The sequence below is a fragment of the Mytilus galloprovincialis genome, chromosome 7, assembly GCF_965363235.1.
Source record: "Mytilus galloprovincialis chromosome 7, xbMytGall1.hap1.1, whole genome shotgun sequence".
NCBI classification, from domain to species: Eukaryota; Metazoa; Mollusca; class Bivalvia; order Mytilida; family Mytilidae; genus Mytilus; species Mytilus galloprovincialis.
Window position 1 is genome coordinate 16,998,112 of NC_134844.1, and position 26,971 is coordinate 17,025,082.

Here is a 26,971-nt window from a genome sequence, read left to right on the forward strand (position 1 = left end):
TGACATTCCGTTGTATTATCTGCCAATTTGAAAAAGTTATGCGAGTATTCTCTCCCCTTAACAGGTTCATTCTTTTATAATTAAGTTAAGGTTTCTGATATAATTTTGAATAATTCCAAAATGTATCAATTCAATATATTTCAGTTTTTGTTATTGGTGTATCAAAAACATTGATGTACGAATATAATTTTATAAATTTGAAACGTTTAAAATGATTACATACCAATATAAAGAACCGTCCATAATTTTTGAAAAACACTATGAACAAAATTCGAATTAGTTATCTTCCCTTGGTGATAGATTGATTGGGAAATGAACCAGTGTAATCTAATGGTAATGACAGAGAGGGACCAGCAAGCAAATTTTAGTTGTAGCTTATTCAACGTTAAAACAATTTTCCACTATAAACGAATGTTACTTTATACAAATATAATGACTTTGTTGGCTAAATCTACAAATTTTATTAGATATTATGATTTTGTATTGCAATAGATTAATATGCTACGTTAAGTATTATTCAATAGCATATGATTGGTACACAATGTATAGACTACGCTAAGTACTATTCAACAGCAAAGAAAAGATAAAGGCAAATCTAATAACTACTAGTATTCAGGAGAAAATACGAGAGTAATCCAACATATTGTTCAATAAAAATGACGTAATATGAACCTAACTTAGTAATTTTTAATATAAATATCGGTCATAGACTATCACGTTTAGTACTATTTAATAGTAAAGACAGGATATATTTTCTATATTAAGTATTATTCAATGGCAAAGAAGAAACATGGTCAATTTAGGGACGACATCAAAAGATCGATGTAGGATAAAAACTTAAATCGAATAGTTTGGGGCTGGGGGGTCAACATTGTTGCAAGTTTTGTTAATCTAAAATCGATTTTACATATATCCATATAGGTAAATCAATTTTTCCCAAATTAAGTTAAGAAGGGGGTAAGGAGGGGGGTGGGGGGTAGGCGAAAAAAACTATGTGAATTAAGTTTTTTGATCCTACATTGAACTTTTGATGTCGTCCCTTAATCATGGCACACTATCTCATTCAACAAAGCCATAAGCAAAGACAAGGCGTGTATGATACTCTAACAACACTTATGAAAGAGGAAATACTAAACGATAATAGGTCTTTTCTTTGTTCTTTTTGAATGGAAAACTGGAACGGTCCTAACTGTACTAGTTGTCAAAACAACATAAATGTTTAAAAACAACAAGTCCTATTTCTATGAGACTGAACAAAATACATGATATTAAAATGAGCAACGCGACAGATGCCATGCAGAGAAGTATCATTTTCATTTTCGTTTTCATTGTTTTATTTTTCGTCTGACGCTTGACATTTTAAAACGAAAAGCAATTATCACATGACATGCAGCCACTTTCTGTCTGACATACACTCAAATCCATACAATGGGGATGCATTTAAAAAAATCAGACGATCCTATAGCACATCCAAATATGTTGGATAGCTTGACATGAAATAACGTATGCACAGGGGAAAATTTAAATAACGAGGATAAACTGCATAGATATAAAAAATTCGATAAACATTAACAATCCCTTTGATATCTTTCGCCAGTCTTTTTTATTTCCAATTTTTCACGATTAGTCTGTTTTGTGGATAACTCGGCTAAGGTAATTGTTAGCAGATTGCTATATAGATATGTTTCATCTTTAAACGATAATTTTGTTTGATATTCTGCCAATTTGAGTATATATTTATATATTTAGGCATTTAAAAACTGTACTGTTAGTAGTAAACAGAACATTTCAATAAATATGAATATATAACGCCACTTCTACGTACACTAATGAGTATACCACTGTTAATATGTGAAATGAAAGATAAGTAGAAAAAAGTATTATAATTTTATTAATCCAAAGTCTTTTTTGGGTTAAGCTTTAAAATTCTATTTTAATTCATCCAAATCCAGGCTTTTGTCCTGATGCCTCAGCTTCCATATGCTGCAAAGAATAACAATATCAGCATTTTTCATAAAAAAATATACTTTATTTATAATACATATACATTTCTAATATTAAATTATAGAATCTCAACAATAAAAAAACTGTGATGCATGCATATCAACATTTATTCTTCAATTGCACGAAATTTACAAATCAATTTAATATTGCAAGTGACAAACCTATATAGTAACAATAATTATTTTGAAAAAAAAAACATTTTATGATTCGCATTTGAAAACTTAACTTATAACAAAACATGAACTTCTAATAACTTACATCAACTAAGTAGATCAAAAACTGATGTGTGTCTCTTGGAGAAGAAATATCTGAAATACAAATACTAAATGTTTAAAATACATTAACCATTTAAAGTCACATGAAACCTCAAATAAAAAATTATGCATATGATTTTTATAACTAAATGGATACTTTTCATTATTAAACTTATGTACACATACTTTTTTTCTGACGAAAACTCTTTAATTTGTTCACATTAAAGCAATTCACTGATATATTTTCCGTATATGCAAGTGATCTTAGCATGACCCGTCTCGTAAAAATCCGGTGATTGCAATACGCATGAATCTGTCAATAAAATAAACAATTATCTGATTGTATATGTTAATCACGTGCTCAATATCCATGCTTTTTGTTGATTATTAACTATAAGGTACAATCGGTAAACTTCGGCGATTATACGATATCTTAATGTAAAAAATGATAAAATCGTGCACAGAAGACTAAGTTTATGATATATACATGCATTTGTTTAAGAATTGGATAAACATTATTTGTCACCAGTCACTCGTTTCATATGACTTTAGTCATTTGATTTAAATAATGTATTTATCTCTATACATATAATAGAAATAATTCATATAGATTATATATCTTGCAAATAATAACGTCATTACAGATATGAGCAAAGTGAATGCGAGGGAATGTATAAACACCTAAGACGGACGTCATATCCCTCAAAAAAGGGAAAATTGGCTATAGGAAAAGCTAAATCGTTCTATTTGTCGTATTTTTGTAAAAGGTTTCACGTGGAAACCTCAAATATGAAAGGAGTTATATTGTTTTATTTGTAGGATGTTCCCTAGGGTAAACTTCGGAAGTATATCAAGTGGGTAGTTTTTGATAACATCAAAGTAACGGTAAGAGTTGTTGAATTTATCAAGTAATTGAATTATGACGGATTATACTGAGTTTTAAACAACAGAACACGTTTGCTTTTCACGGGGTACGATTTGTGCCAAAAAATACCTACAACCTGTCGATAAGCTGTATTGCCGAAACCAACAAAGATGTTGTCAAGAAGAAAATGTTCGTCTTTAATTATCATATCAATTTTCCAGTTATTAGAAATAAAAACCTTCCCGTCAGCGTGTTTTTTGTCACCTTTATCTATAGAAATTAAACTAGAGGCTCTCAAGAGCCTGTATCGCTCATTTGACTCTACTTAGGTTTTTGAAATCATATAAAAACAGATAAAATTTGACTACAAAGTAACAACACTTGGTCAGCACTTCATAAGGAAAGGACTGTTCATGCTATGTTTGATTTCATTCAATTCCTTGGTTCTCTAGAGGACTTCTGTATGCATTTCCCATAGGATCCTATGTTAAACTAAGCCCCCCGCTGGATGATGGATCAGCTACAAAGTAACAACACTTGGTCAGCACCTCATAAGGAACATTTTTGCCATGTTTTGGTTTCATTCCATTCAGTGGTTCTCTAGAAGAAGTCATTTGTATGCATTTCCCATAGGGTCCTGTTAAACAAAGTCCCCCGCTGGCGGCCATCTTGATTGATGGATCGGCTACAAAGTAACAACACATGGTCAGCACCTCATAAGGAACATTCATGCCATGTGTGGTTTCATTCCATTCAGTGGTTCTCTAGAAGACGTCATTTGTATGCATTTCCTATAGGGTCCTATGTTAAACTAAGTCCCCCGCTGGCGGCCATCTTGGATGATGGATGGACTACAAAGTAACAACACTTGGTCAGCACCTCATAAGGAACATTAATGCCATGTTTGGTTTCATTCAATTCAGTGGTTCTCTAGTAGAAGTTCAAAATGAAAAAAGTTAACGACGACGACGGACGACGACGACGGACGACAGACGACGACGACGGACGACATACGACGGACGCCAAGTAATGCTAAAAGCTCACTTGGCCCTTCGGGCCAGGTGAGCTAAAAAATCAACAAACGTATACGACTTCATATTCTCTATATGCTGTCATCCAGCATCAAATGTGGCGAACAGTCATTTAAGATAGTTATTGTTTGATTCAATGTCGTCTGAACTTATAATTAGCATAACATATTCTTTTGAATAAAAATTACGTACGTTCTACCAAAGCTAGGACTTTACTGTATCCAATTGTATGAATAAATTCTGTGACGTTGTGATGTTGAGCAGCAACAAATAAGTCAACAACCAACTGCTTATCCTGCTGATTCATAGTAGTATACAAATGTGTCTGCATAAGGTTATTGACCTGTGTCTGGAGATCGCGTAGCTGAAAATAAAATAAGATATGTAGTGTACAAATGTGTCTGCATATGATTATTGACCTGTGTCTGGAGATCGCGTAGCTGAAAATAAAATAAGATATGTAATGTACAAATGTGTCTGCATAAGATAATTGACCTGTGTCTGGAGATCTCGTAGCTGAAAATAAAATAAGATATGTAGTGTACAAATGTGTCTGCATAAGATTATTGGTTTGTGTCTGGAGATCTCGTAGCTGAAAATGAAATAAGATATGTAGTGTACAAATGTGTCTGCATAAGGTTATTGACCTGTGTCTGGAGATCTCGTAGCTGAAAATAAAATAAGATATGTAGTGTACAAATGTGTCTGCATAAGGTTATTGACCTGTGTCTGGAGATCTCGTAACTGGAAATAAAATAAGATATGTAGTGTACAAATGTGTCTGCATAAGATTATTGACCTGTGTCTGGAGATCGCGTAGCTGAAAATAAAATAAGATATGTAGTGTACAAATGTGTCTGCATAAGGTTATTGACCTGTGTCTGGAGATCTCGTAGCTGAAAATAAAATAAGATATGTAGTGTACAAATGTGTCTGCATAAGGTTATTGACCTGTGTCTGGAGATCTCGTAACTTGAAATAAAATAAGATATGTAGTGTACAAATGTGTCTGCATAAGATTATTGACCTGTGTCTGGAGATCGCGTAGCTGAAAATAAAATAAGATATGTAGTGTACAAATGTGTCTGTATAAGATTATTGACTTGTGTCTGGAGATCTCGTAACTGGAAATAAAATAAGATATGTAGTGTACAAATGTGTCTGCATAAGATTATTGACCTGTGTCTGGAGATCGCGTAGCTGAAAATAAAATAAGATATGTAGTGTACAAATGTGTCTGCATAAGATAATTGACCTGTGTCTGGAGTTCTTGTAACTGGAAATAAAATAAGATATGTAGTGTACAAATGTGTCTGCATAAGATTATTGACCTGTGTCTGGAGATCGCGTAGCTGAAAATAAAATAAGATATGCAATGTACAAATGTGTCTGCATAAGATAATTGACCTGTGTCTGGAGTTCTTGTAACTGGAAATAAAATAAGATATGTAGTGTACAAATGTGTCTGCATAAGATTATTGACCTGTGTCTGGAGATCGCGTAGCTGAAAATAAAATAAGATATGCAATGTACAAATGTGTCTGCATAAGATAATTGACCTGTGTATGGAGTTCTCGTAACTGGAAATAAAATAAGATATGTAGTGTACAAATGTGTCTGCATAAGATAATTGACTTGTGTCTGGAGTTCTCGTAACTGGAAATAAAATAAGCTATATATAGAGAGCAACAAACAGTGTTATTTTGAAAACAAATAGGTAAAATCACCACAAAAATACTGAATTCCGATGAAAATTCAAAACGGAAAGTCCCAATCAAATGTAGACATTGGTGGATTGAACCTGTTTTTATAGCAAAAGCACCATGTCAAATTCGAGGTATATTAGAGATTTCCAATTAAATGACATACGTACCTCACTCGACGTACGCACGTAACGGGACCGGTTATTGCTAACCAACTAATTTTGTTAAATGCGACTCTCAAATTTTAACTAAGTATTCCTTAACTATTAAACCCATTCATAATTTATTTTTTTAATATCAAGTGTTTCTTAGATGATGAAAAACGAAAGAAATCATGATTTTTATATATCACGTGATTCCTGCGTAATCTTCACTGTCATAAGACCACGTATAAACGGTATATATACGTATCTTTACCTATCATTCGATTCATAGGAGTTGTCTTTCATGTTTTTGACCATGACTTTGTTTGTCCGATATACTTTGCAAAATTTAATGAACCTTTTATCACCGTGTATCATCAGTACACCGGATATAGGTACTAACCAAGCAGGCATGATCGATTTTGACCTTTCATGATAACAAAAAACTTTGTTTTGCTTTATCAATATTCAATGTATATTTCTGAACATCTGAAATTCCTGCTCCCAAATAATTTTCGCATCGATTTTTTCCTATTCATAAAACAACTTTGATATCTAATAAGAACAATTAACTTGTAAATTTGCAAATAGTTGTGAATGTCAACACCAACTTTCAATTTCGATACAGTTGTTGAGACATTTACATGAGTTGCAATGAATATAGAATAATATCGGATGAGACGAGTGCCAACTTCTTTTACAAGTATTTGCACATGCTTTTAGTAATCCCTCTTGTTTTGGGGAAATAATGAGACATTTCTAATCATCAACCTACGACCAAATCATTTCTTAAAACATTATGTTTAGATTGAAGTACACATTGATATTATGTGAACAAAAACAAAGATTTTTCGTTACCGTGTAAGATAAAAATCGCTCAGGCCCGCTTGGTTAGTACCTATATCCGCTGTACGATGATACACGGTGATTATTATTTAATATTTTTATTGCTTCTGTTTGTCGTTATCAGATTGGTGTCCCTGTTCGTTTATGTAATGTTTTATAATATTTAATTTTCGCGGGTATTTATTATTAAATATGGTGGTGGTTTTTTTTTATCAATTTCCAAAAAAGTGAACTCAAAGTGTTAATTAGAATGTGTCTGTTAAAGTTGATAACTTGGATTCCATCCTACAATATTAAGCATTATTTCAAACGTTCTCCTCTTCTGCAGTTAATCTCCTTAATTTACAATCTCGGAATTTTTTTAACTGGAAAAACGTACGACAACGGGATGTTTATATTTAAAAAAATTAAACAGGTCTTGTACTTCTTTAAATTCAATGAGTTGACATACACTTTTCTTTCAAATGAAAGTCAACTAACATTAAAGAAAAAGAATATTGTAATTGATAATAATGTGTGTAAATAAGTGTGTACATCAATTCATTATTTATATATAGATTGTAATTTGGAAGGTGTGCTTGATTAGCAATAGTTATCAAAGGTACTAGGATTATAATTTAGTACGCCAGACGTGCGTAAAATTTTAAAAAGATGTGCCAAATACGGCTAAGGTAAAAAAGGGACGAAAGATACCAAAGGGACAGTCAAACTCATAAATCTAAAACAAACTGACAACGACATGGCTAAAAATGAAAAAGACAAACAAACAACAGCACACACGACACAACATAGAAAAATAAAGAATAAACAACACGAACGCCTACAAAAAACTAGGGGTGATCTCAGGTGCTCCGGAAGGGTAAGCAGATCCTGCTCCGCATGCAGCACCCGTCGTGTTGCTTATGTGATTACAAATCCGGTAAATAGTCTAATTTGGTAGGTCACATTCATGAAGGGGAAGGGGATTGTAGTTACGACGTAAGGAACATATCCGATATCATTTGTGAAACGGTTATTCCATAACGGTCAACCAACTCGTGATGGCGTCCGTAAATTTACGAAGGGATGATTTCAACTTCACCATTTGGAACTCTTGGTTTAATAGCTTCCATGTGAGCAGCAACCCTCTATCAAGAAAATCATGATAGGAAATGCAAGCACGGGAATATCGTATCAATTGGGAGATATATACCCCGTATGCAGGTGCTGCTGGAATGTTGCTACTTAGAAATGGAAAGTTCACAATTGGAAAGCTGAAATCATCTCTTTTGTCGTAAAGTTTTGATTTCAACCAACCATCATTGTCAATTTCTAGATGTCAGTCAAGATATGAGGCCGACTTAACTGTATCTGTAGTATCCTTTATCTCTAGCTCGATTGGATAGATGCGTTCCACATAGTCACCAAATTTTGAATTATTTAGTGAAAGAGTATCATCTATATAGCGAAAAGTAGAGTTAAAGGATATTGCTAACTTCTTATCTTTCTACCTAAGAAGTTCCTGCATGAAGTCAGCCTCATAATAATAAAGAAACAAGTCGGCAAGTAGAGGGGGACAGTTTGTTCCCGTTGGAATGCCGACAGTCTGTTGAAAAATACGTCCTCCGAACGTAACAAATATGTTGTCAATCAAGAAATCAAGCATCTTGATAATATCAGTTATCTAGTTATCTATGCCTGGGATAAGAAAATCCTTGGTTTTTCGAAAAATGCAGTTTTATACACAGGAAATTTACAACTGATGAATAATAATCTGCATATAAACATTGGTCACTGAGGATAGTAAACTATCAATTTATAGTACATATTAATTGTCTTAAATATCCTGTTCCCAAGTATCTCTGGTTAAATGTGGATGAGAATGCCAGTTTACATACTTGTTACATTTTTGGGACAGTCTTCACGGGAAGTTTGTTTTACTCTTACTTTACCAATAAGAAGTGGATTCTAAAGTTATCACATATTTTAATTGAGTTAGAGATTTTTTTTAGTTTCAATTTTTGTCTCGCTTGAAGGTTTATATATATAAACGTGACAACTCTGCGACAGATACATGGACAGAATCACCAGTGAAGGTGATACACGACTTAAAAAAACCTGTTATACACATAATTATATACTGGTACAATGTACATGGGATTGACTTGTAGCAGACTAGTCTCGAATACGGGTTCAATTATTGTGTTGTATCCCCTGATCGAATGACTTTAAGCCTTGTAACCTAGCATATGACAATGCGACTCTTAGTGTTGGGCATGTACAAAAAGGTATATGTATTTATCATAATCATATCATCATTCTTAATATAAAACTAGAGGCTCTAAAGAGCCTGTGTCGCTCACCTTGGTCAATGTGAATATTAAACAAAGGAAGCAGATGGATTCATGACAAAATTGTGTTTTGGTGATGGTGATGTGTTTGTAGATCTTACTTTACTGAACATTCTTGCTGCTTACAATTATCTCTATCTATAATGAACTTGGCCAAGTAGTTTATGAAAATTGTTAAAAATTGACTATAAAGGACAATAACTCCTTAGGGGGTCAATTGACCATTTCAGTCATGTTGACTTATTTGTAAATCTTACTTTGCTGTACATTATTGCTGTTTACAGTTTATCTCTATCTATAATAATATTCAAGATTATAACCCAAAACAGTAAAATTTCCTTAAAATTACCAATTTAGGGGCAGCAACCCAACAACGGGTTGTCCGATTCATCTTAAAATTTCCGGGCAGATAGATCTTGACCTGATAAACAATTTTACCCTTTGTAAGATTTGCTCTTAATGCTTTGGTTTTTGAGTTATAAACCAAAAACTGCATTTTACCCCTATGTTCTATTTTTAGCCATGGCGGCCATCTTGGTTAGATGGTCGGGTAACCAGACACATTTTTTAAACTAGATACCCCAAATAAAGGCAACAGTAGTATACCGCTGTTCAAAACTCATAAATCCATGGACAAAAAACAAAATCGGGGTAACAAACTAAAACCGAGGGAAACGCATTAAATATAAGAGGAGAACAACGACACAACACCGAAACGCAACACACACAGAAACGGACCAAGCAATAGACAAAACACCACGAGAATAACAAATATAACATCAAAACCAAATACATGAATTTGGGATAGACAAGTACCGTGCCACGTCTTATCTAAAAAATAAGAGAAAACACAAACGACTCAACGTTAAAATGCAACACACACACAGAAACGAACAATATTATAACAATGGCCATCTTCCTGACTTGGTACAGGACACTTTTAAAGGGGAATAAAAGTGGTGGGTTGAACCTGGTTTTATGGCATGCCAAACCTCGCACTTTAATGGCAAAGTTAAATATAACATTGAAATGACAACATAATATTACAGGACTACAATACAAATAAAAAGGAGACCATATTAGACAAAGAAAAGCATGATTAATAGATAACAAAAAGCATCAGGTTTAAAATTCAATACGCCAAAAACGCGTCTAGTCCACACAAGACTCAATAGTGACGCCCAGATATAAAAGATCGAAAGTGAAAAAAAGGGTACAAAGTTGTACAGCACTGAAGATCAAAAGTTGAAAAGGTTTTGCCAAATACGGCATTGTTTGTATGCCCGGGATAAGAACATTCTTATTATATAGAACAATTCATGCTATTGCAAACAGTAAATTTTATCAAATGAATATGAAAGAGATATACATAATGAAACTAAAGTATTAACTAATTACAGAAAACTAAACCCGAATACATAACGCCCAGATATAAAAGATCGAAATTGAAAAAAGTACAAAGTTGTACAGCATTGAAGATCAAAAGTTGAAAAGGTTTTGCCAAATACGGCATTGTTTTTATGCCCGGGATAAGAACACTTTTATATAGAACGATTCATGCTACTAGTATTGCAAACAGTAAATTTGAACAAATGAATGTGAAAGATATATTCATAATGAAACTGAAGTATTAACTTATTACAGAAAACTAAACCCGAATACATGATGCCAAGTTCAATACAGCATAGACACACCCGAATCAGTCCAGGCGTCAACGCAATTAAAAAAAATGACGTCACATACGATGGCGAAAAGGCAAACGTTATGCCACATTTGAATTTATGAAATTTAGAAACAGCATGACGTCACACATGAAAAACTATAATTCAAAAGTGAGATAGAATTAGGATTGCTTAAAGATTATATTAGAACTAAATACTGATAATTTATAAAAACAAAATGCATATTGCAATACTTATTAATAGCAATTAACTGTAATATATATAAGTCCAGTTTGTTATGAATCCAACTTCAAACGTAATTAATCGTACGAAATTAAATATAATAAACAAAGGCGGTGATTAATTTTTCCATCCGTAACACCTAAATATAATAAAAAGACGTCAACACATTTGACAAAATGAGAATTACAAATATAACATTAAACATGTAAACTAAATACATGAATTTGGGATAAACAAGTACAGAAACACGTCTTATAGTAATACGAATTCACATTCAGCAAAACAGTCACAATCGGGAATAAGTCACGTTTGGTAATTAAAAGATTAGACGACATAATGACAAGCCACAATCTACCATGTGGTAAAAATGTCCTTAGCTAGTTTGGTTAAAGAGACATCATATGGGTCCACCAATTCGTGATGGTGTCCATAAAATTTACGGAGTGTCAATTTTAATCTGTCCTCCTCATAACTTTGTTGGAGCAGTTTCTGCGTAAGGAGCACACTCCTGTATATGAAGTCCGTATAGTGTGAACAAGCACGTGAATAACGTATCAATTGTGATATGTAAACACCATACGAAGGGGCAGAGGGTATGTTACTGCTAAGAAATGGGAAATTGATAATTGGGAAGTTGAAATCGTCCCGTTTATCATAGATTTTCGTGTGAAGTCGTCCATCTACGTCAATATTGAGGAAAAGATCAAGGTATGAAGCAGTCCTTCTAGTATCAGTAGTATCCTTAATTTCAAGTTCACTAGGATATATGAGATGTAAGTATTGGCTGAAGTATGGGTTGTTCAATGATAAAACATCATCAATATATCGGAAAGTAAAATTAAAGAATTTCGCAAGGTGCTTTTTCTTTTTGTCTTTTAGAAGGTTCTGAATAAATTCTGCTTCATACGAATACAAAAACAAATCAGCCAGCAGGGGTGCACAATTAGTACCCATTGGAATACCGACTGTCTGTTGAAATATAAATCCTCCAAACTCAACAAATATATTGTCGATCAAAAAGTCCAGCATTTTAATAATATCATCTTCAGTATATTTTCTGGAAGATTCAGTGTGATTCTTTACAAAATATGAATTATTGTATCCCAAAACAAGAAATTTGTATCTACGATTCCCATTTTTATAGAAAAAGCTCTGTTTTATGAGATGGTGAAGTCGATCTTTCAACTGAGCATGGGGAATAGTAGTATATAGCGTAGAAAAATCAAAAGTTTTTATGTTGCTGCAAAATTGCAAAGATTGTGATCGAAGGTTAAGCAGTAGATCTTTCGAATTTTTGAGAATCCACATCTGGTTAACACCACTGGTAGAATATATCTCCTCACAATATTTTTGCAGCCCATCTTTAACTGTAGAAAGAATAGTAGTCAATACTTTAGAAAGGTGTTTAGTCGAACATTTTGAAGACCCAGCTATGTATCGTTCTTTATATGGAGTTTTGTGTAATTTAGGTATCCAGTATAATGAGGGCAAGTTTTCTTCGTTTTCTTTGATGTTGATACCAAAAGAAAGAAGGACAGATTTATGATTTTGTAAAATTTCATCCTTGGTAAATGATGTTAAAGAATATGTAGGATTACCAGTAGTTTTATCAATTCCAAGCTCTGTAGTGAGACATTGCAAATAATGTTTTTTACATATGAAGACGATATTATTGGAGGCTTTATCTGCCGGAACAACGACATATTTGTCATGCAAAGAGGATAAAGCATCCACAACCTCCGGATTCTTGAAAGGGTTAGAAACTCTAGTACTCATATTACATCGTAGTTTTTGTATGCGCCTCTGAATGCATGATCGAATAGCTTTGATCCATTCAGACAAAGTGTCCAGTTCGGGTTCGTCTGGTTCGCGCTTTACCCATTTTCTTGCATAGTCCTCAACTGCATCCATCAGTAACTTGAAATTCTTGTTCCAGTTGATGGGCTGGGGGATTCTATACTTTGGTCCCTTGGCTAGCAACTCTCTTAGTTGTTCATTGGTAACAATACCAAGGTCACCAGTAATAATATGACCAGCTGGACTATAATTGTATTGAGAAGATGCACATGAGCAATCCGGAGGCTTGGATTTTGTATCTTTGAGGTTAAAAGCCTCTAAAACTCTCTTGTGGTTGAAAATCTTTGATGCAATAGACTTGGTGTAAGTATAAGAAATAACAGGTGTAGCTTTATTTTTGAAGTAATCAGGTATAGTTTTTTGTACAGATTTTTGATGGAAAATATTGCCAATATTTATAGCATCTAAACCTTTATTGGCGAATTCTACCTTAAAAAAGTAACGTTTTTCCTCACTATTGGATGTAGTCAATACGGGTTTGAATAGTCTATGGTTAGCAATGTCCATGATAATTGCAACTAATCTATACAAAACAGAACGAGAATCAGTAACGGAAGTATTTTTGGCATCTTGAAATAGTAAAGAAAGTTTTGACAATGGAATGGAGTATAATTTAGTCCTAATATGATGAATTCCTAAAGGTTTTTGAACAGACGATAATAGACTATCAATCGTCACGGTGTGTACAGCAGGTGGTATATATTTTCTGTGACCATGACTTCTATTTCGTCGAGCAGAAGTATTAAATAATTTTAATGTATTGACAGTACTACACCTGGGACTAGATAAAATACCTACACCATCAATTTTGTCATTGCATCCATAGGGAATGGCTGTTCCCAACTCTCTAATCCAAAAGTCTTCTCTTTGTAAACGATATGGTGTACTCAATATGGGGTCATTTGTAGGATGATATATTTTCTCTATAATCCGGACTTTCATTGAAACAATAGAATGGTCAGGCTGATTAAAATGTTTATAGAGAAATTTGTTGTTATTAGGATCATTAACATTTGACCGATGATCATTCATCCTAAAATTGAGTCTTTGTCGAGTTTCCCCGACGTAGATCAATCCACAAAGAGTACATTCAATACCGTAAACAATATTGGAGGCAGTGCAATTCAAATCCTCATGGCTATGTGTATTGTAATTTTTGGTGGTTAAATTACTTTGAAAGTGGGTATCAGTTATTAGTATATCACAGGTTTTACAATTTTTACGGTTACATTTGGAAATAGAGCAATATTGATGGTTGTCATTGAAATCTAAAATATCTGAAAGTTGAACAGTACACGGCCGAATATATTCAAACTTGTCTGAATTTTTATAGTACAATGCGGATTCAGAAGACTGCACATGTGTCATTTTCATAACATCATTTAAGATGATCCTGGGGACACCTGATAAAATCGGTGTTGTTGTGTCCTTGACAACAGCCGATTGACACCTTTTTATCCTGGGCGTCGTGTCATCCAGTATAATATTATTTGTTCTACTAGTTTTCATGCTGTTAGGCTACCGGACTACCGGACTTTAGGCTAAAGATGTTTGTGGCCAAGTTTGGATTATTTTGGCCCAGTAGTTTCAGAGGAGAAGATTTTTCTAAAAGATTACTAAGATTTACGAAAAATGGTTAAAAATTGACTATAAAGGGCAATAACTCCTAAAGGGGTCAACTGACCATTTCGGTCAGTTTGACTTATTTGTAAATCTTACTTTGCTGAACATTATTGCTGTTTACAGTTTATCTCTATCTATAATAATATTAAAGATAATAATAACAAAAAACAGTAAAATTTCCTTTAAATTACCAATTTATGGGCAGCAACCCAACAACAGGTTGTCCGATTCATCTGAAACTTTCAGGTCAGATAGACCTTGACCTGATAAACAATAAACCTGTGTCAGATTTGCTCTAAATGCTTTGGTTTTTGAGTTATAAACCAAAAACTGCATTTTACCCCTATGTTCTATTTTTAGCCATGGCGGCCATCTTGGTTGGATGGCCGGGTCACCAGACACATTTTTTAAACTAAATACCCCAAAGATGATTGTGGCCAAGTTTGGATTAATTTGGCCCAGTAGTTTCAGAGCGGAAGATTTTTGTAAAAGATTACTAAGATTTACGAAAAATGGTTAAACATTGACTATAAAGGGCAATAACTCCTAAAGGGGTCAATTGACCATTTCGGTCATGTTGACTTATTTGTAAATCTTACTTTGCTGAACATTATTGCTGTTTACAGTTTATCTCTATCTATAATAATATTCAAGATAATAACCAAAAACAGTAAAATTTCCTTAAAATTACCAATTTAGGGGCAACAACCCAACAACGGGTTGTCCGATTCATCTGAAAATTTCAAGGAAGATAGAACTTGACCTGATAAACAAATATACCCTGTGTCAGATTTGCTGTTAATGCTTTGGTTTTTGAGTCATAAACCAAAAACTGCATTTTACCCCTATGTTCTATTTTTAGCCATGGCGGCCATCTTGGTTGGAAGGCCAAGTCACCGGACACAATTTTTAAACTAGATACCCCAAAGATGATTGTGGCCAAGTTTGGATTAATTTGGCCCAGTAGTTTCAGAGAGAAAAATTTTTGTAAAAGATTACTAAGATTTACGAAACATGGGTTAAAAATTGACGATAAAGGGCAATAACTCCTAAAGGGGTCAACTGACCTTTTCGGTCATGTTTGACTTATTTGTAAATCTTACTTTGCTGAACATTATTGCTGTTTACAGTTTATCTCTATCTATAATAATGTTCAAGATAATAACCAAAAACAGCAAAATTTCCTTAAAATTACCAATTCAGGGGCAGCAACCCAACAACAGGTTCTCCGATTCATCTGATAATTTCAGGGCAGATAGATCTTACCTGATAAATAATTTTACCCCATGTCAGATTTGCTCTAAATGCTTTGGTTTTTGAGTTATAAGCCAAAAACTGCATTTTACCCCTATGTTCTATTTTTAGACGTGGCGGCCATCTTGGTTTATTGCCCGGGTCACCGGATACATTTTTTAAACTAAATACCCCAATGATGATTGTGGCCAAGTTTGGTGTAATTTGGCCGAGTAGTTTCAGAGGAGAAGATTTTTGTAAAAGTTAACGACGCAGGACGACGACGGACGACGACGGACGACGGACGCCGGACGCAAAGTGATGGGAAAAGCTCACTTGGCCCTTCGGGCCAGGTGAGCTAAAAATTGTATGTAATATTTGTCGCTGGATATAAAACAAACATCAGTATCAACATCATCATAAGTACTATAGCTTGATGCTAATTCCCCGTCGTAAGTCCGTGCATTTTATAATGCTTGAGGCTTCTTCGTAAGTATTATAACTTGAGGCTTAATTCTTATATGATATTTTTGCCAATTTATGTCAAGAACTTATTTTACGCATGCATCTCTGTGCTACATAACTAGTTTTTATAAATGTCCAAGTTAAAGGCAATAGAGATCATAGAAGTATGTTTATCGAATGATCATGTCACAATTAAAACAGTAAGAAAGGGATTGACGTGAAATGAAGTATAAGAAATCTATAGACAGTCTAGAAAAGCAAGACATTTGTCATGTCAAAAGAACAGAGTGTGTGTAGGACCATTAGTTGTATAGCAGAGTATATGTAGTTTCCGTGTGTCCATTAGATTACACATCTGTATCAAATTTCTGTGTTAAGTGAGCTATTAAATTACGGGAAAATCCAATTCAGTATACATGTAGTCTCAAACTTTTACATTTCATGCGAAATGTCTAATGTTCAGACAGTGTTGTTTTTAAACAGTAGTCATCAAAGTCAAACGACAATCTTTTATTTTTTTTTATTTGTTCAATACAATTTGTGAATATGGCTGGATCCAAGATATTTGAAAGAGGGTGTAGTTCCCGATATTGGACTTATGTTGACGAGCGGAGCAATGCCACAAAATAGTTTGGACGATTTCTAGTATACGCTAAAAATGTGTATAGATATTGTGGAAAACATGAGATTTTCAAAATTATTTAGCGATCGAAAAAAGGGGGTACGCCCTCTACCCCTGTATCCTCGAATGCACGTTTAGGTATACAAGGACAAACACCTGATAATACTTCCATGGTATAGGTATTAAAAGACGAAAAAGTACTTTTGATAAATATATCAATGATATGAATTTCCGCCCACATCAAATTATCTTCAATTAAATTATAGAAAAATACTATTAAAAAAATAGTCGAGTACACCTTTCACATTCGGGTGGTTGGAATCTACTGTAAACGTTAAAACTTGTGAAAACAACACAAAAGACAACCTTCTCGCTTCGGAATTCATTATTTTAATATATTATTTGCTAAATTTCGTCTTTGTAGTTTTTAAAATTCATAATTTGAAAAGAACTAAAATATGGGTCAAGTAAAATGACAAGTAATGATGGGTGTATTTGATTTCAAGTTGCTAACTTACTTATTCCATTATAATATTTGTATCAATAAAATCTTTCAAAATTTAATGACAAAATATTCAAATATTAAAAAAATTATTTAGGGTTAAATTTTACATAAAGTATATTCCAGCTAAAAAGGCGTGTTCAAAGAGTAAAACATGCATGTAGTGTATTCTTTCCTTCGTCATACTACAATGCAAATACGTTGAGTTAGGTCGGTTATGTCGAGTAAAGTCGTTTTATTGAAAATCTCTAATAAAAAGACATAGTTTACAAAGTTATGCTCTTAAAATAAACTTATCATAGATACCAGTATTGATATTTTTACGCCAGACATTACAGTATATGAAGAAGTTGACATTGATTCCCACACACCGTGTCATTCGAAGGGGTACATGTATATCATTCCTTCTCCGCATAGGACATCCGTATTTGTTTGCTAACAAGTTACTATTTAATAAGTTAAAAGAGTTGATTTATATTAAAAATCTAGTCGTGAACGTATAGAGACGACCGGTATGTGACTTAGAAAAAGTAAAGAACTGTACATGGCGTTCATTATCACTGAACTAGTATATATTTGTTTAGGGCCCAGCTGAAGGACGCTTCCAGGTGAGAGAATTTCTCGTTGCATTGAAGACCTGTTGGTGACCTTCTGCTGTTGTCTGCTCTATGGTCGGGTTGTTGTCTCTTTGACACATTCCCCATTTCCATTCTCAATTTTATGTTTTGCTTGCAACAACAAAATGCATTGACCCTATCAATGTTAGCTGTCGACAGACACTAGGCGCTCAAACCTTGCTTGTGTATCTATTATGTTGATGGCGTTATCGGCATCTTACATTTATCGTGCTTGTAAAAACAATCTTATATATATACAATTATAATCTGTCGTGGGCCTTTAGTTGGTGATGTAAGTAATCTCTACATACACATATCAATTGATACAATAAACGTGTGTTTGCATAAAAATGTGAAGGAGTTTGTTCACATCTTGGAAATTATATTTAAGATTAGTAATATAACGAGAACAACTATTAGATTGTTTTGTCGTATATATAGTGTTGTCAATGCTTATTCTCCTTACATAACTATTAAATTTAACAATAGGGTTGGAAGAAACCAAGGATGCAATAAAAAGTTGGGAAATATAGACGATTCAGATAACACAGATGAAATGCAAAACAAAAAAAAAAAACGGCCGAATTAAGTACAAAGTGACGTATTTACCTTTATAACAACACTGTCATCTGAATGATGAACTGCGGTCACTGTCTCCTGATTTAATTCCTAGAATAAAATAAAAATGTCAAAATTATGTGTATTTACTGTCCACTGACTCGGTGAAGATTATAGGTACTGTGATACCTCATGAATATCTTTATAATGCCATCCTAAAAGTTGAAAGAGAACGATTACAGAGGAACGTTCAAATTCACAAGTCAAAAACAAGCTGTCAACGTCATGGTTAAATTTGAGAAGACCAACAGACAAACAAAAGTGCACAAACAAAACATAGAATGTAGAGTGTGCAACACGAACTCCACCAAAACAATGGGAGAGTTGTTTATTCAAATCCTGAAGAATAATCAGATAATGTTCTACATGTCACACGTACACCAGTTGTGTTGCTGATGAAAGGTTAAACATGGCAATTAGTCCAATGATAATTCCGGGGAATTGTTTTTAAAAAGTTTTATTTCTACACCCGTTCATGAAGCATGATCGGTGTCGAAAACTTGCACATAATACTTTTAACGCCGATTCAATTTCCTGTCAAATTTCTGTTCATTAAATGGTCAAATCATAAAAACACTGAGGTTTTTCAACTACGGGTAGTCATTGTCCTATCCGTAATTTGCACCACTGTTTGGAATTGTTGGTTATTATTGCTTTGTCATATTTTTTTAATTCAAGCTCCTTTGATAAGTTTTTCTTAGATTAACCGCATGTCTGGAAAACCTAATTGATATTGAATGCATGGTGTCTTGAAAAGTACCTCTGATTAACGTTAATATAGCGGTTACTTATTCGTAATGTTAACTGAGATTTGTGTAATGACTTTCAAATGGAATAAACCCTTGAAAAAATATGAGTCATAAGGACTTTTCATGATCTACATTCATCTAACGCGCTCAAATCTTAACCTAGTGAATAAACAAATAGCCAAATTCGTGAAGATTAAATTGCATGAAGGAATTTGAATTTTAGTTTCTTAATAATGTTTTAATTAAATAACGGGGAATCTTAAACATGTTGCTTTTTCACTAGAGTAATTTTCAGCAGGAAAGCGTAAACCTCAACACTTGAAAGCCAAAGATGCATCAATACATTGCACCTTTATGAACATATAACCAACTGGTTTATGCCCATGTAAAATTTTAGAAGGAAAGGAAGAAGTAACACAAACCAACTGCTGACTAAGAGCAAGAAAGTTCCTTTGTTATTCATGAAAATGACAGTATATTATGGTGTTACCACTCTAACAGTTAACGACTGTATCTGATTATTGATAGTCTCAAAAACTTCCTTCTTGGTGTTCATGCCAACAAGTATATTATAATTAGAAAGTTTTAACGTGACATTAGGATAGTATACAATCGTATATTCTAGCATGAAAATCAGCTTAAACGTCAGCAGTGAATAGTATTAAGAAAAAATGTTATGCATGTATTAATAACTATATTAACCTGTATCAGATAATGTTCCAAAAGTTTTGCCTCCCCTTGATCTATCTTCGTTACATCTGAAATATAAAATTGTTTGCAGTAAAATATATCAACCTTTCGGTTTCAATATATGAGCTCATACACGTTGGAAACTAGACAATACTATGTCTTTCCGTGTTTAAACTACCTTCTTAAAGCGCTAAGTTAAAACTGTCTTATAAACTCCTTTCTATAAACTCAGTACATTGATTTTCTGAAAATAAATTTTCTTTTCTATTGTCGTAATATATAAAATAATAAAATTTGGAAATTCATCATTAGGGTATACTTTCTTCAAAGCAGTATCGAAATAAGCATAAAACCGTCGTTTGTTGATTTTTTTTATACACATGTACAAGTCTAATCGAAAGGAATTCATACACATATTAGAGAGTAATGCTTTTTTTTTTAACCATTCTAAAAAAACAAAGTTGTGTGAAAAACTATATACAGATACGTGACATAATATTGTTTTGTAACTTTACCAGACACTAGATTACAATTTTGTTTTGTATCGTTATGCAAATCATTCTTAATTTGGCGATATTTCGGATTTAATAAAATTCTACAGGTTGAACTCCATACGAATATATATATAAAAAAAATATGTGTACCAGTTATAACACCAGATATGCAACAATTACAACAGTATATAATAGGTGTATAAATGTATAGAATGTTCGTAAAAGGCGACGAAAATTATTATTTGCCTTCATCTAATTTTTAAATGGCATTCAATCCTTCACTTATGTGAATAGTTTTCATGTTAACGTATAATGTTTTTATAATAGATGTGGTTTCAATTGCACATTATCTATAAACTATATCAATTTATCTGTGATGCAGTTTTATTGTAAATCTTTTTATTTATATTTTGTTATTCCACTGGTCGATATTAAACGGTAGATGGTATAATTTTACAAACAAAAACTAGATTAGAATATTGTATATCCTATTAATGATTCGGATTTGTTTTTTTGTGTCTGTTGAAGTTGCTGTTTCATTGACACGTATTCAAACTTGTTTTTTGTATTAATAACTTATTACATACGATCAAGAAACTGAGCAATTCGAGCGAATCCAACTCTGTCAATTAAATGTGTGACTTGGTCAACCTCTGCTGCAGCCAATAACTCTACCAGTAGCACCCTCTCTGATGACGGCAGGGAATTGTAGATATGAGATTTGTGCATTACCTCTAAAATATTAAGTAGATGATCGGTCGAGACTGACACTGTAGTTTTCGGCGTTTGTGCAAAAGTGCACATTGCGCATGTCAAAACAATTAGTGCTGTTATCCTGGAAAATAAGCATGAATCGTGATTTCATTCAAGTTTCTAAACGACAATAACTGTTTAATATCGGTTTATTCCAAATTCGAGTAAAATTGTCTTATAAAACTTTAATGTGATGGACGAAATATGAATTTCCAGATAAAAAAACCCCAATTGAATGGGTATCTATATTTTGACAAGTTATTTACAATTAGAATGCACTCCTCATGAAAAATTTAAAAAAAGTTCAGATGATCAACACTACAATATATCCTTCTAACAAAGCAGTTGCTAAAAAATGGAAATTCTCTACAGAACAATGCTGTTATAATTTAACAGAAGAGAAATAAGGTTTATATATTTGTTTTTATATGTATAAGATTAACATATCAAGCAATAACTGAAAGTTTTAAATCATTAGAACAAAAGACAAAACAGTCAGGTATTTTTTTGTTAAACAAAAGATAGTAGGAACAAGTAGTTTTGACCATGCTTAGCAGTCATACCACATCTTCTTTTTTATATTAGCTATATCCTAAAAATTTCATTGAGAAAAATAGAATAGAGAATTGGAACGGGGATCGTGTCTATTAGACAATGACCGGATCAAAAAGAACATTACAATGTAAACTCATTGGTCCCATTGGATATCAACTACTTACTTGGCGATGAGCGAAATCTCTATAGGGAACAAAACAGTTATTTTGAAAAATATCTAAAATATTAGTATTTCCAACAATTTTTTGACACTCTAATTGCTGTTATTTGCACTATTTTCGTAGACCTTATTTGAAAAGAAAATAATAAGGTTTTTGATTGTACCAAGTGAAATAGTAAGTAGAATCGACAGTTAAGAAGTGGAAACCAGTCTTGAAGTCGAAATAAATCTTTATTTGAAAATGCATAGTTAAAACAGCTCAATCACTGAACCATTTTGAATATTTTTATGTTAAATGTGTTTTCTTTGCCTCTATAAAAAGATAATGGTAAACAATTATATGCAATACAGATAATGGAAAAGGTGAACAGGAAAGTAGTGATGGAACAGGTCAACGGGAAAGTATTAACCAATCAAAATACGTCAAATGAAAAATAACTCATGTGTTACCTTCACCTGACTGTTAAATGCTTTTCAAATTGGGTAACATATGAAATATCAATTTGTTCATACAAACTATTTGTTATCTTTTCCCACAATTTGTGTTTTATATTATTTTTATATCCCGTTCTGTTTGTTTGCTGCTCGTGTTGATGTCAAAGTGTTTTTTAAAGTTTAACTTCTAACTTCTGGGTTCATGCATAATGTAAAAAATGTTGTTTAGTAATATTTATCGTTTGTACTGATATCATTGCCCCCTACATATCTTGTATTATCCTGGACTATTTTTACATAAGTTTTTTTGACCTAATTTAGATGTACTTCTATTTATATGATAAGGTTATCTCCTTGATCTCAATCAGAATGTCACTTTCAATTATATTGGCCAATCTTTAACACACTTCGTCAAGGTGAAATTTAATTTGGAAACAAGGAATGTGTCAAAGAAACTCGGCCAAAGGGCAGATAATGGCCTAAGGCCACCAATGGGTCTTCAACACATCGAAAAACAAAATCATGCAACAGTAGGCGGGATTCAGCAAGCCCAGAAGCAATCATGTATAATGTGAAATTAGATGTCATTCTACACTAAAAAAGAAAATTTACGAAAATTTACGAAACATACATGACTTAATGTTGAAGCCGTATAGGTTGTTAATGTCTCTGTCATTTGGTCTCTTGTAAGAGTGACCTCATCTGCAATCATATCATATCATCTTTTTTTGTTATATAACAAACGCTATAGGTTCCTGACTTGGGACAGACACAAATATGTAGCGATGTTTAAACTGTTTTGTGAGATCTCAAGTCTTCACTAGCCAAAATGGAATACTCCACCGCTTATCAATACGCTCAATACAAGTCAGTATTAATGAAGTCCGAGTCCGAAGTTAGAAAAGGTAAAGAAAAAAACTGATCAAAATGACAATAATCAATGTAAATGAACAAAGGACTTCTAACAGTTACTGTCATGCTATCTCCAGACTTCAATTAAATTGCTTTAAAGATTATGTATTCATCATAAGACAACCAACCACAATTCCTCCTGTTAGAGGTTTGAAAAATATAATAATAAAATATAGCCCGTATCATGCCAACAACTGGTTTTACATTAAATGTTTAAATGTGCAGTCTTTTTGAGTAACGACATATAGTCATAAATATTTCAATTTATTTCTCGTTTCATACTATTTTGTCAAATATTAGAGTATGTGACATTTTATATATGAGATAATAGAAGATAGAATACTTACTTCATGATTGTGCCTCCTGATAGAAGTAAGTTAACCTAAATATTTACTTATCATCTGACGATAAGACGATTTCATGACCATAGGCAATACTGACAATATCTGTCTGTCCAATAAATAACTGATAACTTACTTACCAAAGATAGAATATGAAAATGGAGGTCATTTGCATGTAAATGACTGAATGCATTGTCATGCGTTACATTTTTAAATATTTTTTTTTAAGATAAGGGTCACCGATTTTGTCGAACCAAGTTCTTTTTCGATGATGTTTTCTTCTGCTTCCAAAGATTAACATGATTAATATAAAAATAAAATTGAGAATGGAATTATTCAGATATAATTCAGACTTTTGTATTCCATGATCAAACTTCTTCATTATTCATCTTTTCCTAATTATTTCGTAAAGATCTGTTGAATGCGTAATATAGAAATAGAACACTTGTTGGAGTTTTCCGTTATTGGTAGATATGGTGCATGTCTCTTTAAGCTAATCCATTTAGCTTTGGTTTGCAAAGCCAACCCTACTACTCTGTTGCGCAGTATGTCTTCGACTTTAAGCAACACGAACCAACTAACAAACTGGGGGTCAACTAAGGTTGTCCGGTAGGGCAAACAGATCCTACTTCAAATGTGACACTCGTTGAGTTGCTTATGTTTAGTTAGGCATCACAATGAAAACGAGGATGTTTTAAAAAACATTTCAAACTTGATCACATTACATATATCGATTGTACCAATATCAAGACACATTCAAATTTATAATTAGATAAATGTATGAGCGATACATAAACAATTGGACAGTATATGGTCTTCTGAAATGAATAAGAATACTATATTTGTACTAATTACAAGTACACGTTAAATATCCCCCATAGAAATTAAACTAAAATGAACATCCACAAGTTTAATACAAATTTATTCAGTTTGATAACATATATATATGTAGTTTCCTGAAAGGAAGATATTTTGATAATTGTTTTTCATTGAAACAAACTAATTTTAGCAAACTACTTGGTATTTTTTCCCTGATTTTGATCAATCTACAGACCGTATGACCACGACTCCAGTGGTCAACTCTCAGTGATCAATTATATTATATCTATACTCTTAGGAATAAAGAAATTGGTTTGGTGTCAATTATGTTACTCGTGATATTTAAATGATGTATACTTAACACTATCTCTGGAGAAAGTTAGCGGCAGATAAAATTAAATAACAATAGTTTGTTTAGTTATGTATATTAAATTCTATACTGGTCCACTTCAGAGAATGGCCTTAATCAAATGTCCAGTTATCAATCATCACCGTATCTGTCTACTTCTGGGGATACATTATATATCTAGGTTGAATCAGATTATGTTAATAAGTGAGTGTTTACACTATCAACGGTTTCTATAACAATATACATATACATGTACTGTCATGAAAAGCAATATTTTTCATTGCTTGGACTTGATGGGTATGCTGTTTGATTCATAGATGAATTTTGCAAAATAAAAAAATATTTCAATCAAAGTTAATTACGTTTCATTCTTTATAATAACTGTATGTTATTCAGATAATTCAAATGTTTGTCCTGATATCGATTGCAAAAACTTTACAATACTGCAGAGTCAAACCAAACATATGTTTTATAGAAAAAAAAATCTTCTAAAAGTCGGTGTTAAATCATTGAAATAATTGACAAAAGATTGAAAAGGAAGATATACTCTCTGTTTGTTAGAGTTTAATAGGAGTTTGAACTTCGTGATAAATCTTATAGGTATGTTTGAAAAGTCATTGTAAAATGAAGGTTTGTCAGATAGGGCAGATATTGTACCTACGGGTCATCCAATAACTTATCCTTAGGTTCGTTTGCGTGCAGACATCATGGCACTATCTCTACATCAGGATCCCGATCAGACGTTGCTGTGGATTCTTAAATCATCAATCATGGACACCATTATCGGACAATATGTATACATCACTCAATCCTATGAGTGTGATATATATGACTGACAAATACATAACATATATTTATTGATGTCATACACTTATTATTATTACAATGTATTACCTATATGTAAATAGATATATTTCCTTGGTATGCAATTTTTTTTTAAATTTTAGTATCAATTTTAAGGTATAAGATAAACGCTGTGTATAGAAAAGAACTAACGAAAATTTCAAAAGTACAACTGAGACGCGTTTCGTAAACAACATTGATAACCTAAGTAAAGCATCTAAGAGTTTGAATAAGATAAAGCTGTATGAAACTATTAAAAAAAAATCTTCACCTTTTTTCTTAAATTTAATCAAAATCCGTTGTTTTACAAAACTAACATATATGAAAGTACAACCTACTCAGTTATATTAAGATAAAGCACTTCACTGAACAATACCTGCAGAATAAACAATAACAATATAGGTTATATAAACAAATCAGTAATATACAATTATTGCTTTTGTATGAGGGCCATGCAAGGATATAATGATCTGAAAGAATCATACCGACTGGGGACGAAGTTCTAGATTGGTATACAGCTTAGGGTCGATATCTCTTTTATTGACCTCAAACAAAAGCTGCAAATGTTATATTATTAATTTTCAACCAAATTTGTATTATAATCATCGATGCATTACAAAATGTATATAGACTCTTTTTTTTCGTTCATTTTAATTTGTCGGAATTTTATAGATACGACAGTTAAAACATTTTAGTTGTTATTTTTTATGGTTTTTTTTGGGGGTACATCTTTTGTGTATGAAAATTATTGTCATTAAATATTTCGATTGTTAATATACACTTTTAAACACTTATAACAATATCAAGAAATTTATTAGATGACGTATCGAAGTACTACGGTTTATAGTTTTTTCTAAAAATAAAAGTGCACAATTATCACCTTTCTATCCGCCGTTTTCAATCGACCTTTATGAAATAAATTTTTGATTCGAGCGACACTGATGAATCTTTTGTAGACAAAACACGCGTCTGGTACAAATATAAAATTGTCATCCTGGTATATAGGATGAGTTTATTTACAACCACTGGGTGGATGCCATTGTTTACCGAGGGAATCACTAGCCCAGTACTCAGCGCTTCTGTGTTGACATGAATTATCATTGATATGGTCATAATTATAAACTAACTGTTGAAATACTTAGGTTTTTTATAAACGAAACGTTCGGCCGGTTTAGATATAAAGTTGCATTCTTGGTATCTCTGATGAGTTTATTTCACATGTGACTTTTCCTGAACGAATCAAAAAAGTTAAAA

General features: G+C 32.7%; 1 protein-coding gene across 1 annotated transcript; it reads right to left on the reverse strand.

Moving 5' to 3' along the window:
• Window positions 1-1,875: 1,875 nt before the first annotated feature.
• On the reverse strand, window positions 1,876-23,821 carry LOC143082434 (uncharacterized). Its single transcript, XM_076258091.1, has 7 exons — window positions 23,713-23,821; window positions 21,138-21,385; window positions 20,069-20,124; window positions 18,609-18,668; window positions 4,347-4,518; window positions 2,263-2,312; window positions 1,876-1,983 (listed from the first exon to the last, which is right to left on the reverse strand). The coding sequence occupies exons 1-7, from the start codon at window positions 23,715-23,717 to the stop codon at window positions 1,939-1,941; spliced, it is 636 nt and encodes a 211-aa protein (XP_076114206.1). The 5' UTR covers window positions 23,718-23,821; the 3' UTR covers window positions 1,876-1,938.
• Window positions 23,822-26,971: the final 3,150 nt, after the last annotated feature.

Coding starts and splice junctions, on each gene's coding strand:
- LOC143082434 (XM_076258091.1), bottom strand. Junction 20,125..21,137: donor AATTGCTCAGTTTCTTGATC/GTATGTAATAAG, acceptor TTTATATTTCAG/ATGTAACGAAGATAGATCAA. Junction 4,519..18,608: donor ATGACAGTGTTGTTATAAAG/GTAAATACGTCA, acceptor TTTTATTTTCAG/CTACGCGATCTCCAGACACA.